The 16,636-nt window shown below is 42.7% G+C and overlaps 2 protein-coding genes across 3 annotated transcripts in view; one reads left to right on the top strand and one right to left on the bottom strand.

The window, feature by feature from the left end:
* LOC129704547 (acylamino-acid-releasing enzyme-like) overlaps positions 1 to 7,029 on the bottom strand; it is a 42,765-nt gene extending 35,736 nt beyond the window's left edge. The window contains exons 1-4 of the mRNA XM_055647728.1: positions 6,463 to 7,029; positions 6,084 to 6,213; positions 2,826 to 2,952; positions 1,785 to 1,875 (exon numbers count right to left, since the gene is read on the bottom strand). Coding sequence (XP_055503703.1) covers positions 1,785 to 1,875; positions 2,826 to 2,952; positions 6,084 to 6,213; positions 6,463 to 6,522 — 408 coding nt within the window. The 5' untranslated portion in view covers positions 6,523 to 7,029. The remainder of the gene's footprint in view (positions 1 to 1,784; positions 1,876 to 2,825; positions 2,953 to 6,083; positions 6,214 to 6,462) is intronic.
* A 4,895-nt stretch (positions 7,030 to 11,924) lies between these two features.
* The window catches only part of apeh (acylaminoacyl-peptide hydrolase), a 42,194-nt gene continuing 37,482 nt past the window's right edge, over positions 11,925 to 16,636 (top strand). The window contains exon 1 of one of the 2 annotated variants that reach the window (XM_055647725.1): positions 11,925 to 12,082. In XM_055647725.1, the coding sequence (XP_055503700.1) occupies positions 12,062 to 12,082 (21 nt within the window). In that variant the 5' untranslated portion in view covers positions 11,925 to 12,061. Of the gene's footprint in view, positions 12,083 to 12,272; positions 12,668 to 16,636 lie in introns of those variants that run through there. The other variant, XM_055647726.1, reaches the window with a different exon arrangement.

The following is a 16,636-nucleotide window of genomic DNA, read 5'->3' as shown; positions in this document are numbered from 1 at the left end:
CTGGTGGTCCTGACGTCTCTCAGCTCCTGTCCAGGGGGATGGCCGGAGACGTCAGGACCAACAGGAACCCGCTCCCCGATGCGCCGCCACAGCCCGAGCTGCGCCCCCTCATCCGCAACCCGTGTTCCTCTGGAATTGGAACGGGGCTGGGCTGCTGCTGGCTGTGGGTCTCTGGGATCTCCGTGCTTGCAGTGGGCCTGGGGGTCGGTGTCCCGTTGGTCCTGACGTCTCCGGTGACTGGCACTGGCTCCAACGTGAAGACAGTGCAAAGCCCCCGCGCCGGTGCAATGCGCGGGGAGCTGGAGAGAGGGGGGAAGGGGTCACACACATGGCCGGGAAGCAGAGGGGTGTAGGTGGGGTGAAACTGAAGGGAGCGACAATTTGCTGCTGCCTGCCCGCTGAGTTAAAACGTTCCCACGCAAGACTCACGATACACTGTGTATCGTGAGTCTACCGTGGGAACTTTTTAACTCAGCGGGCAGGCAGCAGCAGATTGTCAATTATTAACCCTCCCGCGCAATACAGCCCTCACCTTCTCTTTTATGAATGGGGATTTAGTTCCCCTTTCTTCGAGGACCGACCGGAGGTTCCGCTGTCACCTCTGCGGGCCGCCATCGGTGAACGTTTTCAAGGACCTTTCTTCAAGGACTGAAAAAATGTCGCTATTCGGAGGTTTTCGTTATTTGGATCTTCGGATAAAAGGTTGTGCACCTGTAGTAAGAATGAAGGAAGTTCAACTACCTACAATCAAATCAATGGGCCATAAACATTGGCAGAGGCCTATAATTTTTCTGTCCTCTAAACAAAACACTAATCCTCATTGCCTGTTAAAGAAAATGACATGCTTTCAATGACATGAGCATATCAGCAGTTCAATGCAACTTTCCAAGATGGCCTTTCTTCAACAATAATTCTTAGACAAAAATTGTCAAAAGTATGAGCTGTACATTACACAAAATGAAACAAATTATATTGATTTTGTTATATCTTGAAGCATGTAGCAGGTAGTTTTCTGACACATTAAATTATGTGGAAAGAAAACCTACAACGTCAACTAAATACACACTTTTCAGCAGATTATACTGAATAATATTTGGCTGGATTGAAATCAAATGATAACACCTCACGTGAAATCAGCCAACTTAACAAAAAAAACACCAATGTTAATAAAAGTTTGTTCTGGGTGTAAACTCATGAATTCAGGCAATCAATTCAGATAATGCTTCCTGAGAATACGAGAAAACATACAGTAAGAAAATCACATGTTGACTAAATTGAGGGATAAGTCCTGTGCCTTCCACAATTTACCACATCATGGGTTTCACTTGCCCATGATCTCCTGAGGATTTGGCAAAGATTTTGCTTGTATACAGACATAAAATCACATGAAATTCATACTATGCATTCTCGTCTCAGCTCAGCTGACTTCCTTGTTTTTATTACAAGGCAACCAACACTTAAGCCACCCATCTTTCACAATGAATTGTTATTAAATGCTGCTTTAAATACAAGTGGGTATTCTACCCAGTTATGCATTTCACTCCTTGAGAAAGATGTGATGACTTAGAGGGTACAGAAGAGATCTACTAGAATTTTTCCAGAAATTAAGAACTTCAGTTCCATGGATAGAATGAAGAGACAGATTATTACCCTTAAAATATATTTTTACCAACTTTATATTTTGCTTCATCTTTCACCATGCTACATTTTAATAAATATCAAAAATATTTCTTATAGTGTTGATCCCCTTATCCCCACCACTGCACCATCCTAGGCATAGTTACCTCCAGATATTGCTGCTTTTCCTGCTTTTTGTTGGTACGCTCCCTGATGACAGCCTTTAAAGTAGCAGAGGGTGAATCTCTACTCAGCAATCTGTCAGTCAAAGTTCAGATTGATGTTAAACGTGACATTTAGAATATTAATAAAATAATTTAAAGTTTATTGATGTACAGAACATATTCAAAATAATCTCTCAAGTACACATTATTCTACTGCAAACCCTTCCATGATCCAGAAGTATCTTATTCTCCATTTATCATAAATGATGTCATAAAAGAACAATAAACTGACCACAGTTATTGACATAAATATTATCACAAATATACCATTATACCACAGGAATTATGAAGATCGCAGAATTGCAAAAAAAATGAGAGATGATTCATCCATCATGCCTTGGAAATGTTGTGCCTCGTCCCACACCCGATATTTGTCAATGGCCCTATATATGTTCATCATCGTCATGCACTGTCCAATTTGCTTTGAAAATCACTGGCAGAATCAGTTTCTCCATCTTTCGAGGCAGAGTAAAAATGTATCCAGATTACATTTTAGGACTGTATTTTTACAGCTATTAAGATGATAGTCTTAATTCTCCAGTAGCACTGAGAAATAGGACACAACGAATCAAGCAGCATCTGTAGAGATAAGGGGATTGGCCACATTTCGGTTTTGAATGCTGACGGTGCAGAAGGAAGATAGCCAGAATATAGAAATGAGAAGAGGTGTTACGGAAGCTGGTAGGTTGCATTTGGAAACAGATGGGGGTAGGAGGTTTGATTGGCAGATGGAACCAGGTGGGGGAAGAGGGGAGCATTGGCTTTTCAATCCCTTCCATAGTCGAGAAAGCAGCCAAATTCATTAATAAACCGTCAATATCCGTAAGCTGTAATTTAATGGGCTGGAACATGAAAAATGCAGATGGAAATGTGTCTAAAAATATGACAGAAATGTATACGATGGAATATTGAATTCAAATGGAGATAGAGTTTAATATTGGATCAGTGACATCCTGAATCATGCATAGCCCTAGTTATACTCACTCGCCCTGCAATTCTGTGCAGTTTCCTGAGGGGCCAGTGCACAAAATTGAATTTTTATCATGGAATACAAGGTACTCTCGAAATATCTTCACACTCTCGGCTCTCTCCAAATCCCTCTGAGACCATTCTGAAACAAACATTAACCAGATCATCACCCTTTTTAGTTTAGTTTGGAGATGCAGCGCTGAAACAGGCCCTTCAGCCCACCGATTCCGCACCGACCAGCAATCCGCACACATTAACACTATCCTATATACACTAGGGACAATTTTTCATTTATACCAAGCCAATTAACCTACTAACCTGTATGTCTTTGAAGTGTGGGAGGAAACCATGATCTCGGAGAAAACCCACACGGTCACGGGGAGAACGTACAAACTCCGTACAGACAGCACCCGTGGCCAGGATCAAACCCGGGTCTCTTGCTACCTTGCTGCCTGATGACATTATTCTAGCCAAACACAACAAATCCTGTTGTTCAGAAATGACAAGTTATTTCTTGCAATGATACCGTGAATGCAATGAAGAATTGTGCTGATCGATTTGCACCACATAATAACCAGATAAATGCTTTTCCAAGATTATGTAAATTGCTGACATGCCAGGAAACCGATTAGCGATTCCATTATTTGTTACATGCTTCCACCATTTTCTAGCCCAAGACTAAATGTTAGATTCAACAGTGAAATAAGCAGCTCAAACTGGTTTAGATATTATTTGCATATTACCTTTTCCCCAAAAGAATTAGTATCATTAATACTGACTGCATCCATTTCTGTTAATATAGTGGTTAAATCATCCTTCAAATACTGTTTGCTATAGCAATTTTCATTAGGGCTTCTTCAATTATAAGACCAAACAATGCAATTCCTTTTCAGAAAACTAATTTTTATTATTTACTTTGCTGATTTAAATTTTAAAAGGTAATGTGTAAACTTGAAAACCTTTCTCAAATACATTCAAATCTAGGGCACAAGCCTTTTGAAATTCCAGGCAATGCATAATGTATGGTCACAATAAATATGTGGAGTTGGCGTGAACATTAAAATTGTGAAGATAGACACAAAATGCTGGAGTAACTCAGCATTTCCTGAGAATATGGATAGGTGACATTTTGGATCGGGACCCTTCTTCAGATTTAAACTTGTGAAAGTGTTTTTATCCTTTAGGTGATTTACCTTTACAATTTCACTGTCGAATATTTCTTCCTCAATGGTTAAGTATTTTCAAAACACTGTTTTCTAAATTCAGTAGATGAGATGTAGAAATAAATTAAACATATGTTCTGATATATTTTCATTGCATAAATGGAGCATCACATAGCCTGATTTGGGCACTTCAATGGGTGAATTGGATGCGTTGGTCAAGGCACATACAGTGTGGTAATTCTGCAACTTTATGTTATATTAAAAAAATTTAAATCTTCCCAGCCAAACACCTATTATATTATTACTAGATTTATTACTAGATAGATTAACATAATCACCGGAACACATGTCATGGGACCTTGATATTCCTTGGTGATAGTAGGCACAGGGTGGTCGCAGAGGTATGCTTTTCTGACGAGAGATCTTTAACTGGTGATCACTGTTGGGATTCATATTTTAAAGTTTGCGATATATATAAAAAACTTGGTTATGAATGTAGGAGGTATGATCAAAGGAATAAGAGTAGAATTAGGCCATTCCATCACGGCTGATCTATCTCTCCCTCCTAACCGCATTTTCCTGCCTTCTCCCCATGACCACTGACATCTGTACGAGTCAAGAATCTATCGATCTCTCCCTTAAAAATACCAACCGACTTTGCATCTACGCCCTTCTATGGCAAAGAATTCCACAGATTCACCACCCTCTGACAAAAAAAAAATTCTCCTTATCTCCTTCCTAAAAGAATGTCCTTTAATACTGAGGCTATGACTTCTAGTTCTAGACTCTCCCAATTGATTATGTTTACCGATGACCGAAAATTGGCGATGTCGTTGTTGGCGATGAAGTTTGTTGCAGAAATCTTTAGCAACATACAGATCAGCTGGAGAGTTGGACAGAGCAATGACAGGTGGGATTTAATCCTGACAAGTCTGACTGAGGTAATGCATTTTGATAAATCAAATAGTACTTAGGACCCACAAGCAGTGATAATGAACAGAGATCTTGGGTGCAAGTCCATAATTACCTATGAATAGCACACAGGTGAAAAGGGCGGTGAAGAAGGCGTATGGGATACTTGGACACAGAATATAAAAAATAGGACCTCACACTACAACTTTATTAAATATTGGTTAGGCCTAACTTTGAGTATTGTGTGAAATTCTAGTCTCCATACCATAGGAAAGATGTGATTCTATTGGAATGGGTGCAGAAGTGACCTACCAGTCTGTTATCTAGATTTAAGGGCTTTAGTTATTAAGAAATGTTTGAAAGGCTGTATTTGTTTTCCTTGGAGCAAAGGAGGCTAAGGAATGACCAGATAGTGGTACATAAAATGATGAAATTAAACAGTAAGAACCTTTTCCCCAGTGAAGATGTCTAAAACAAGAATAAAATGGGCTGAGGAGGTTCAGAGAGAACAAAGAGAAAAGCTTTTTGCACAAGGAGTGGTTATTATCTGGAAACCACTGCCAGGAGAGATGGTGGAGTCAGTTACAATCAGGGCATTTAAGAGACATCTCGATTGGCATTTGAATAGCCAAAGCATAAAAGTCTATGAACCTAGTGTGGGAAAATAGGATTAGTATATACAGATACAACAGTCAATATAGACATGGTGGGCTGAAGAGCCTGTTTCTGTGCTTAATGACCCTCTATATATTTTATGCCTCACCATTAGCAATACATTTTTTGCCCGTAAAACATTAATTTGTTTTGATTTTGGATGTTTGGTGACATTACCTGGACCACCCTTACTTCCCTAAGAACATCAGGAACCAAAATGAACACAGATTAACTAGAATACTTAAAAAACATATTTTTTATTCATTATTCTGGTTCTAGTCCATAAATTACTTGATTTATTGAATCAAATGTACAACTTGTCATGAAGAGAAATTAAGTTGAATTATCTGTTGTAATTAATTTGTCTTCTGCCAAAATATAGCTGGCTTCCCTGTGCTACATTTCAACATACTGATTTAAAAAAAGGGGGAATCAAACCTTTGACACATTTTTTTGTTTATGTGTTTAAACCAACAACATCAAACCTACGGAATAGCAAGACTATTTAACATGTGCATACTACTTGAGATTGTCAATTGTGTACCTGTGTCAATGATGCTGAATTTTTCTTTAGGTTTCAATGTAATCTGTGGTCTGATGTAGGCTTTTAGCGGCGATGGGAATTTGCTGAGCTCTCGGTAGATCCCAGCAATCTCTTCTGAATCACTTATCATCTTCAATAAAAAGCAAAAACAACCAATTTGAATAACCTTCGATTCTCCAGCATCTGCAGTTCCCTCTTAAACAATTTGAATAATTTTATTTGTAATTACTTACTCCTATAGCAGCTACAAATTAGATTGTGCTTTGCATGTTCCAAATCAGGAATGGTTGTCAATTTGGGAATGTGGTCAGATTTGTAGATAATCTTGTTAAATGACAGCTAACATGGTTTCAAAAGATTTAGCTTTATCTTCAATTACCTTTTTAAGCAAAAGTAATATATAAAAGAAATAATCAGCACGTTGTGGACTGCTTGGCATCAAAGACGATTTTGACAAGTTCAGGGTTGCTGCTGCAAATTCTCAAAGCTGTACAAAATTCAAGAAAAATCCCAGAAATGCACTAGAAATTGTTAGAAAATAATAGTAAGCACTTATGAAGGAAGAATTCTAAAATAATTGAAAATGCTAATTTCTTCTTGGATGGTATGTTGGGATCAAAGAGACTAAGGTTTGTGGGTTCTGAAATGGCTAACAAAGTCAACATGAGAACTGCAGATTCTCCCATTTATAGGGCAAGTGGCAGTCGCTCAGGATAGGTGGGTAGATTGTGAGGTGCTTTCTCTGCAAGGTTCACCATGTCCACCAAAGATGATGTCCACTGCCAAGGTAAGAACTAATTTAGTATCCTCTTTCCGCAATCCTCGGCACTTCAGGTCCTAATTACACTCAGGCTGCTCCAATAATAATGGATGCTCCATGCTCCAACTCCGCTTGGGGAGCCTGCATCCGGGGGGCATGAACATTGAATTCTCCCAATTTTGTTAGCCCTTGCTGTCTCCTCCCCTTCCTTAGCCCTCGAGCTGTCTCCTCCCATCCCCCAGCCCTCGGGCTCCTCCTCCTCCTTTTTTTCTTCCTTCTCCCCGCCACCCCCTATCAGTCTGAAGAAGGGTTTTGGCCCGAAACGTTACCTATTTCCTTCACTCCATAGATGCTGCTGCACCCGCTGAGTTTCTCCAGCATTTTTATGTACCTGCTCCAATAATAGAACAGGTTTAGGTACATGACTGGTGCAGTCAAGCTATTATAAGCTAGAGAATGGGTGGTGCAGTGGTGCAGCAATCAGTGCTGCCACCACACAGCACCAACAACCCAGGCCCTCTGTTGCTACATGTGTGGAATGTGCATGTTCTCCTGCAAAAGTGGGCATTCCATAGTTGTTCCAGTTTCCTCCCACATCCCAAAGACTTGTTAATGGTAAAGTTACTTTGTTACTTTTAATTGGAGTGGATAGATGGTCAGGGTGGAGAAATGGGCACAAGGCATAAGGGGTTGGAGTTGATGAGCATGTGAGGCATGATAGATCACAGGATAATAAGATGCTTCTTTGTCATAAGAATATAAGATAAAACAAGGTTTAAAGATTTCCTCAAAGTTTCAATTAAAAAAAAATAGCATCTCCCCACCTAACTATCCCCACTCATGACCTGTGGGATTCGTGGATCACAACTATTCAAAATCATTGTAAGTGGCAGCAGGAGCATACCATCCCAATCCATAGCAAGTTGTAGATCTAATGTTGACCTTACCAACCACCCCTCAGAAACTAGAGAAATAGAGTGGAAGCAAGTCATCCAAGATGCCAAAGGACTGGCTGAGGTAGAGTAGAGAAAGAGTATTAATCAGTATTTCCCTCACCTTTATTTATAGAACAAAAGTTATGATAGGGGAAATCAGGTTATCCGTTTAAGACCATTACTTGTGTATTGTGCAGGCTTGAGGAGAGAAAAGTTGGGAAGTCTTAAACCTGAAACATTAATTTGCTTCCTTTTCCAAAGATGCAGCCATCCAGCACTCCTCTAAACTTCAAAGCATTTTGGACCAAACAGCAACACCAAAAAGAGAAATAATGTTTCAAGTCAATGACCTTTCCAACTTTGGATGATATTTCTCTCTTCCAGCCAGCACAATGCATGATTAATTGTCTTAAATGGGTAACCCGATTTACCTTATGTAACATTTGCAGCCTCATGGACTGGAAAATTCTTCACTCCACTATTACTGTCAAGCTAAGGGATCAAACATTCTTCAATGAGATGCTGAAAGACAAAGATAAAGCAGCAGCCTAGTAAAGCTGCAACACAGAACTCAATACATACCAAACAGCATGTAAGAGCCAAGCAATCTCACAATCACTGGATCTGTTAAAGCTCTGAAGTTCTAACATATCTAGTTATGAATGCGGCTGGACAATTAACTAACTCACAAGAGGATGAGGTTCCAAGAACATCTTCATCCTTGATAATAGCAGGACCCTGCATGGAAGTCCTTAAATAAAGGAGGAAGCATGTAAAACCATAACTGCCAAATGGATAATTTGTCTCTGCATCCTCCCAAGGTCCATAAAATCACAGAAGCTTTCGTCAGCTAATTTGATTTTGCATGACATTGAGAAACAATTGAGAAGGGAGATACAACAAATGGTTGGGAAGATGACGATACCCCTACTGCAATATTGAAGATCTGCACTAAACTAGTTCTGCAGCGATAGGCACTCGGACCACCTTGAAATAAACTTTATATAAGAAGGAACTGCAGATGCTAGTTTAAACCGAAGATAGACACAAAAAGTTGGAGTAAGTCAGCAGGACAGGCAGCATTTCTGGAGAGAAGGAAAGGGTAACGTTTCGGGTCGAGACCCTTCTTCAGACTGAGTCAGGGGAGAGGGAAACCAGAGAACTCTCCCCTGACTGGCTGGAGAACGGTCTCCATACGAAACTTCACCTGTTCCTTCTCACCAGAGATGTCACCTGTCCTGCTGAGTTACTGCAGCATTTTGTGTCTATTTTTGGCGTACACCGGCATCTGCAGTTCCTTCCTACACTTTTTTAACACAGTTCTTTGAGTTTCCAGAAGTTTTCACGTTCAGTATCAGTTTGAACGGAAAACTGGCTTCTGCGGTTAACCAGAAACTAAACAACTTGCTGTGGATTCCGTGGTGAACTTTAACGGGTGTAAAACAGCAGTTGCGATATCTGATTATGCTCTACAAACAGCAATGCTGCCACTCATTTGTACCGAAGATAGACACAAATGCTGGAGGAAATGAGTGGGACAGGGAGCATCTCTGGAGAGAAGGAATGGGTGACTTTTCAGATCGGTACCATTCTTCAGGCTGAGAGTCAGGGGAGCAGGAGTCACAGAGATAAGTGCAAGGTGTGAAAACGAGACATGAAATTGGAGATAGATCAAGGAAAATGTAGAATAGATAATTATTCTCTAGGAGAAGGTGATAACAAAGCATACAGAGATAAATTTTAATCAGTGGACAGTCAGACTGGTGGGACAACTAAGAAGGGGATGGTGTGGAGGAAGAAACTGCAGATGCTGGTTTTTCTGGAACTGCGGAGATGCTGCCTGTCCCGCTGAGTTTGTGTCTGTCTTAGACACCAGGTGGCGCCACCAGCAGCCTCGCCAACAGTCTGTCTGTCCTTTCTTCTTTTTGTTATTTTTAGTGTTAAAAGGTATGTTTTAGTGTTCCTTGGTTTGTTTTATGTGGGGGGTGGAAAAACGTTTTTTTCCAATCTCTTATCTCGATGGAGATACAATTTTATTCCATATTGTATCTCCGTCCCCACTGTGGTCTAACATCGTGGGGTTGGCAGCCTTTTCTGGAAACCGATGGGCGCTCCAAGCCGCAGGAGTCTGAAGGACATCAACATTGTGGAGCTTGCGATTCCTTTGCCGAGGATCGAAGCTCCAACCGCGGGGCCTGTAGACTTTAACATCGTGAAGCCCACAGTCTCTGGTAAGAAGAGGCCGACTCGGGAGCTCCATGCTGTGGAGAGAGTTTCAACCGCCCCGACGCAGGAGTTTCGATCACCCCGACGGGGGCTTCGATTGTCGGCTGGGGGAGCTTTGATCGCCCCGACTGCGGATGGTTTGATTGCTCTGACCGCGGGAGAACAAGAGGAAGAAGATTGAATTGTATTGTTTTCCATCACAGTGAGGAATGTGGAATCCACTGTGATGGATGTTTAAGTTAACTTTTATGTGGTTGTGTGTCTTGTTGCTTTTCACTTGGTATAGCTGTATGGCAACTCGAATTTCACTGTACCTTAATTTGTACATATGACAATAAACTGATCTTGAAACTTTGATAGGGGAGGGATGGATGCTTCACGGTATGCTTCGTAGTCACCTTCTCCTAGCTAACTTGGTTCTTGTTCTTGGTTTCTTGGTCCTCCAAAATATTCCAAATGGAATTTAAACTGGAGGTGGTGAAGGGAGGGCTTAAGCCAGAAAGGGTTATTGGGAAGAAAGAGTTACTTTAAATTTAGTTGCATCTGGTTGGGTAACTATAGTTGGGTGGAGATTATTCTATGCTTTAATTGTGCAGGGGAAGAACGAATTGCTGTATACATCTGTCTTTGTAGCTGGGATCACAAATTGGATCGAATGCCCTCGTCTGCTCCTAATTGGTTTGGGTTTGGTGTAGGTCTTGTAGTCTATAGGGTGATTTCACCAAAGGTCAAATGAGCGTAGATCCCCCCTCACGTGACCGAAAATTCTGACTGGAGGACATCTCTCAGTTTGGTACATGTAAGTGAATGGGGAAACACGTACTTTCCCACCCGTTAAAAACATGGAAAACGGCCGATTTTTGAGCTGAAATTTTCTGTGCTAGTCGGGGTGACCCTGAAGCACAGCGACCTAAATTTTCAGGCAAAACAAAAGATAGAAAGTGAGGTAATTACAAGAGGGAACTGAAGGTAGAAAGCCGCGGAAATGAACAGCTGACAATTGCCGTGGTGATTTTAAGATCCAAAATATCGGGAATTATCGCATTTGCTCGCTGAATTTCATCAAAAGTAAGTTAATAATGCCTTAGTTTTGATGAAATTCAGCGAGCAAACGCGATAATTCCCGATATTTTGGATCTTAAAATCACCACGGCAATTGTCAGCTGTTCATTTCCTCGGCTTTCTACCTTCAGTTCCCTCTTGTAATTACCTCACTTTCTATCTTTTGTTTTGCCTGAAAATTTAGGTCGCTGTGCTTCAGGGTCACCCCGACTAGCACAGAAAATTTCAGCTAAAAAATCGGCCGTTTTCCATGTTTTTAACGGGTGGGAAAGTGCGTGTTTCCCCATTCACTTACATGTACCAAACTGAGAGATGTCCTCCAGTCAGAATTTTCGGTCATGTGAGGGGGGATCTACGCTCATTTGACCTTTGGTGAAATCACCCTATGTGGAGCTGACCATTTAACATTTTGTAAAAACAGGTCAAACGGTGAGTTTCACGTCTGTCTTGGAGAGGGTTCCACCCCAGAGAATTCAGAACTCTTCTACACTTCCCTTGATCTTCAGCCCATTTGAAGCCTAAAGAAACGCCACCCATTCCTTCTCTCCAGAGATGCGGCCTGTCCCGCTGAGTTACTCCAGCATTTTTGTACCTATCTTCAGTGTATCTGCAGTTACTTCCTACTCACTTGTGAGGAGTTGGACCGGACCGACCTGTCACTCGGCTGCACTCCGCTTCCCTCGCACATGCGCACTCGCTCCACCCGGCGCGCTGCGTCAGCAACGGGCGTCCGACCTTCTCACTGGCAAAAAGGAAGGGGAGACTCGCACTCCAACTAGTAGTCTTTCAACACATAATAAATAACTTACAGACCTACAAACCAGTAATGTGTATAATATTAATCCACATATTAGTTCGAATGCAATATCCGGTTCAAAACTCAGGATTAGATTTGTAGAAGTACAGTTCTGTTCTCTGCTCTCCCCGCGCCGGCTGCTTGGTATCCCCCGCGGCTTCAGCGCCGGGCGGCTCGGGTTCCAGGGCTGGCAGTAACCATGGCAACGATGGGCTCGGAGGTAAGAGAGAGGCGGCGTTGGCAGGCGGGCGGGCGGCCCGAGAGGCCTTGGCTCTGCACGGAGTAGCGTTCAGGTGGTGCGGGGGGAGGAGGTTGCCATCTGTCCTTACCCCCTTCACACCGTCCCGGGGATTGAGGGCGGTGGGTGACCTGGGGCGTCGCCTCCCGGGTGTAGATGGTGCCGGGGCACTGATTATAAGTGATACTAGCAGAATTAGGGCATAAATCCACCCTGTCATTCAATCATAGCTGATCTACCTCTCCCTCCCTAATCCTATTCTCCTGCCTTCTCCCCATAACCCCTGACATCCGTACTGATCCTCTGGGCAGTGGAATGGGGCCCGACCGTGGGCTTTTGGGCCTCTCGCTGGTTGCCAGTGGGACTTTCTCTACCTAATCCTCCCCGTTTGGACTTCACACTGGGTTCAACGCCACCTGTTGATTCCGTACTTTGAAGGACATGCAATTTCAATCTGTGCCGCCCTCAACACGGCTTCCTGCGGGTGTCCTTTCACCCCCTCCAAATTGTTTTGAACAACATTCATGCTTCTCCAACTTCAGTGAAAAGGATTGATTTATGACCAAGGTTGTTGCTCCTTGCAATCTGGGAGTGGACTGCCGTGTCACCGGGGAAAATGTTTTAAGGAAGTATTCTTTTAATGTATTAAAAGTATTTTCGGCAAGGACAAATTGGGCCGAAGGGCCTGTTTCGATGTTGTATGACTATTTCATTGTTTGTTCCATCCATTGAATTGTCCCGGGATGCTGAATTGCATTAAGAAAATGTAGGGTCTTGCTCCCTAAATATAAATTTCAATATCTGTTTACATTTAAATGTAAGGAGGGGGGTGAGTCACATTTAGGTGATCTTCAGAAATGTTGACCCACCTAAATTATGCACAATTGTGTAAGTGTTATGCACAAAACTTTGGGGCTTGTGAATGAGGACAATTTCAGAAGGATGTGGACAAACTAAGAATATAACAGGTGGATTATAACATGAGAACATAGTATTTGATGTACAAAACATTGCAGTTTTTTTTAAACACCGATTGGAGAATGTTAATGTTCAGAGTCACTGAAAGGTAACATACAAGTAGACTGAAATGAGGAGAAATATCTTTCAGAAGATAGTAGACAAACATGCTGGAGAAACTCAGTGGGTGAGGCTCTATGGAGCAAAGGAATAGGCAACATTTCGGGTTGAGACCCTTCTTTTGGAAGTCTATGTATAGATTCAGTCACTGCTATTCAAAACATATCTTTAGATTTCTCAATATTTATCAAAGGATAAAGGAGAAGTTTTGGAGAAGTTGAACTGAGATGGAAGGTCAGCCATGAATGGCAGAACATGTTTGAAAGACCAGATACCCTAGTCATTTATAGAAACAAGGAACTGCTGATGCTGGTTTACAAAAAAAATACATAAAATACTAAAAGTAACTCAGCTGGTTAGGAAGCATCCCTGGAGAATGACTGGTCTCCGCGGACCTTACCTATCCATGTTGTCCAGAAATTGAGTTCCTCCAGCATTTGGTGTCTTTTTAGCTTTGTCATTTCTATGCTCTTTGTAAAATCAACAAGTAGTCCTGCTTTAATACGTGTTTCCACATTGCAAATTGAAAATAACTTGATTGATGAATTAAGGAACACTATCTGCATTACATAGGGCAAATTTTGATCACACTCTTGATCAGCAACTAGAGAACCATTTTATCATTACAATGGAAATTGACAAGCAGAAAAATGCTGTCCGCTACAAAAAAGTCTTGAGAAATAATTACCTTCTAGCAGTAATCAGACACCTTTGTTTCTTAAGAACAATATCTCCGATTCACCATAGGTAGTAATTGAAATTGACAAGCAATTACATCTATCAACCCATGTGCAATGATACACTTTTAAACAATGTAACACGCAGCCTTAGCAAAAATAAATGTGTAGGTGGTATAAAAAAGGTCTTTATTTTTGTAAATCATGTGGGTGGGGAAAGAAACTCATTGCAAGTTTGAAACACTGGTTCCTAACCGCACGTTTCCCAATTGTTTTTGTAATACAATATTTTATAATGCAAGGTTTCTTAAGAATACTTTGGAATTGCAGGTGCCCTCACTGAGATTATGAAACATCATTAAATGTGTGTTTGCAGAAGACTGAAGAATGGTTAATGTGGTATTATATTAGAAGGGCTGCAAGGATAAGCCTGGGAACTATAGACCAGTGAGCCTAACATTTGTTGTTGACTAGTTACTGCAGAGTATTCTAATGTAGTAGTTATATGCAATTAGATAGATGGACTGATTAGGGATAATCAGCCTGTTTTTTTATGTGGGAGATCGTATTATGAAATTGTTTTGTTTTTATAAGATAATAGACAATAGGTGCAGGAGTAGGTCATTCGGCCCTTCGAGCCAGCACCACCATTCAATGTGCCCATGGCTGATCCACAATCAGTACCCCGTTCCTGCCTTCTCTCCATATCCCTTAACTCCACTATCCCTAAGAGCTCTATCTAACTCTCTCTTGAAAGCATCCAGAGAACCAGCCTCCACCGCCCTCTGAGGCAGAGAATTCCACAGACTCACACCTCTCTGTTCGAAAAGGGTTTTCCTCATCTCCTTTCTAAATGGCTTGCCACTTATTCTTAAACTATGGCCCCTGGTTCTGGACTCCCCCAACATTGGGAACATGTTTCCTGCCTCTAGTGTGTCCAAACCCTTTATAATATTGTATGTTTCAATAAGATATCCTCTCATCCTTCTAAATTCCAGAGTATACAAGCCCAGCCGCTCCGGCTTATCAACATATGACAGTCCTGCCATCCCGGAAATTAACCTTGTGAACCCACGCTGCACTCCCTCAATAGCAAGAATGTCCGTCCTCAAGTTTGAAGACCAAAACTGCACAGAATACTCCAGGTGTGGTCTCACTAGGGCCCTGAACAACTGCAGGAGGACCTCTTTGCTCCTATACTTAACTATGTAACCATAAAGGTCGGTGTGGGCAGAATTTTAGACAATATATGATTTTTAGTAAGGCATTTGATAAGGTTTTGGAAGGTGCTCTGGAAGGTGAGATTGCATGGGATCGAGGGAGAGCTGGCCGACTGGGTTGAAAATTGGCATCGTGGAAGGAAGCAGAGGATGCTGGTGGAAGGTTATTTTTCAGACTGGAGGCCTGTTTCTAGTGGTGTGCCTTTGGAATTAGTGCTGGGCCTCTTGTATCAACAATTTGGATGAGAATGTACGACAGGATTAGTAAATTTGCAAATGATACTAAAGTGGGTGGTATTGTAGATTACGAAGATGGTCATCATCCGGTAGGCGGCGCGGCTCTGGCCAGCAGCGGCCTCTGCAGCCTGTCCGCGTTTTTATTATTTTTTGTCTGTGTTTTTATGTAGTTTTTGTTATTTTATGTTGGGGTGTGTGTGTGGGGGGATGGGGGTGGGGTGGGAGGGGGGGGGGAAACTTTTTAATCTCTCCCTGCACTGGAGACCCGACCTTTTCTCGTCGGGTCTCAGGTGTCGTTGAGGCCGCAACGAGGAGCGGCCTCCAACGGGAAGAAGCCGGGGACTCTGGTGCCGACTCACCATTGCCGTCGCGGAGCTGGCCGAGACCGGAGCGGGTGGAGCGGTGGAGGAGCGCTGCCGCTGCTGCTGCTGCTGCCGCTGCTGCTGCCGCTGCTGCTGCTGATGCGGAGGCTGCTACTGCGGGTCTGCGGACGGCGGCACCGGGAGCCCGCGGATCCCTGGAGGGTGACCGCTTTTCGGGGCTCCTGCAACGGCGAATTCTCCCGCCCGTGTTGCGGGGTTGAAGAGCTCCTCGAGCGGGGCCTGACACCACTGCCCCGCGCGGCTGGAATGGCCGCGGGACTTTGCGAGCGCACACCGGGGGCTCCAACACCAAGACCCGGTGTGCGACCTCGCACCACCCGGCATGGCTTCAATGGCCGCGGGACAATCGCCATCGCCAGCCGGGGGCTTTGACTTTGACTCTGACATCGGGGGGGGGGGGGGGAGTGCAGTGGAGAGATAAGTTTTTTTGGCCTTCCATCACAGCTATGTGATGGATGTTTATGTAAAATGTAATTATGTTGTGTCTGGGGTCTATTTGTGTGTAATGTATGGCTGAAGAAACGGCATTTCGTTTGGACCTCCAGGGGTCCAAATGACAATTAAATTGACTCTCTTGACTCTCTCTCTCTCATCAAAAATTGATCACCTTGATCAGTTGGACAAGTGGGCTAAGGAATACTTAATGGAGTTTAATGCAGAGATAAGTGCGAGTCATTGGATTTTGGGAAGTCAAACGCGGGCAGGATCTTCACAGTGAACCAGGGCTCTGGGGAGTGTTGCAGAGCAAAGGGATCTCGTGTGCAGTTACATAGTTCCTTGAAAGTAGTGTCACAAGTAGATAGGGTGGTCAACAAGGCTTTTGGCACATTGCCCTTCAATGGCCAGGGTATTGAGTATAGAGATGGGGATGTTATATTACAGTTTTATAAGATGTTGGTGAGACCACATTTAGAATATTGAAAATATACTGGTCTAGTCCTA

The sequence above is a fragment of the Leucoraja erinacea genome, chromosome 16 (genome assembly GCF_028641065.1).
Source record: "Leucoraja erinacea ecotype New England chromosome 16, Leri_hhj_1, whole genome shotgun sequence".
Taxonomy (NCBI): Eukaryota; Metazoa; Chordata; class Chondrichthyes; order Rajiformes; family Rajidae; genus Leucoraja; species Leucoraja erinaceus.
This window is presented reverse-complemented; position numbering and strand designations above follow the sequence as displayed.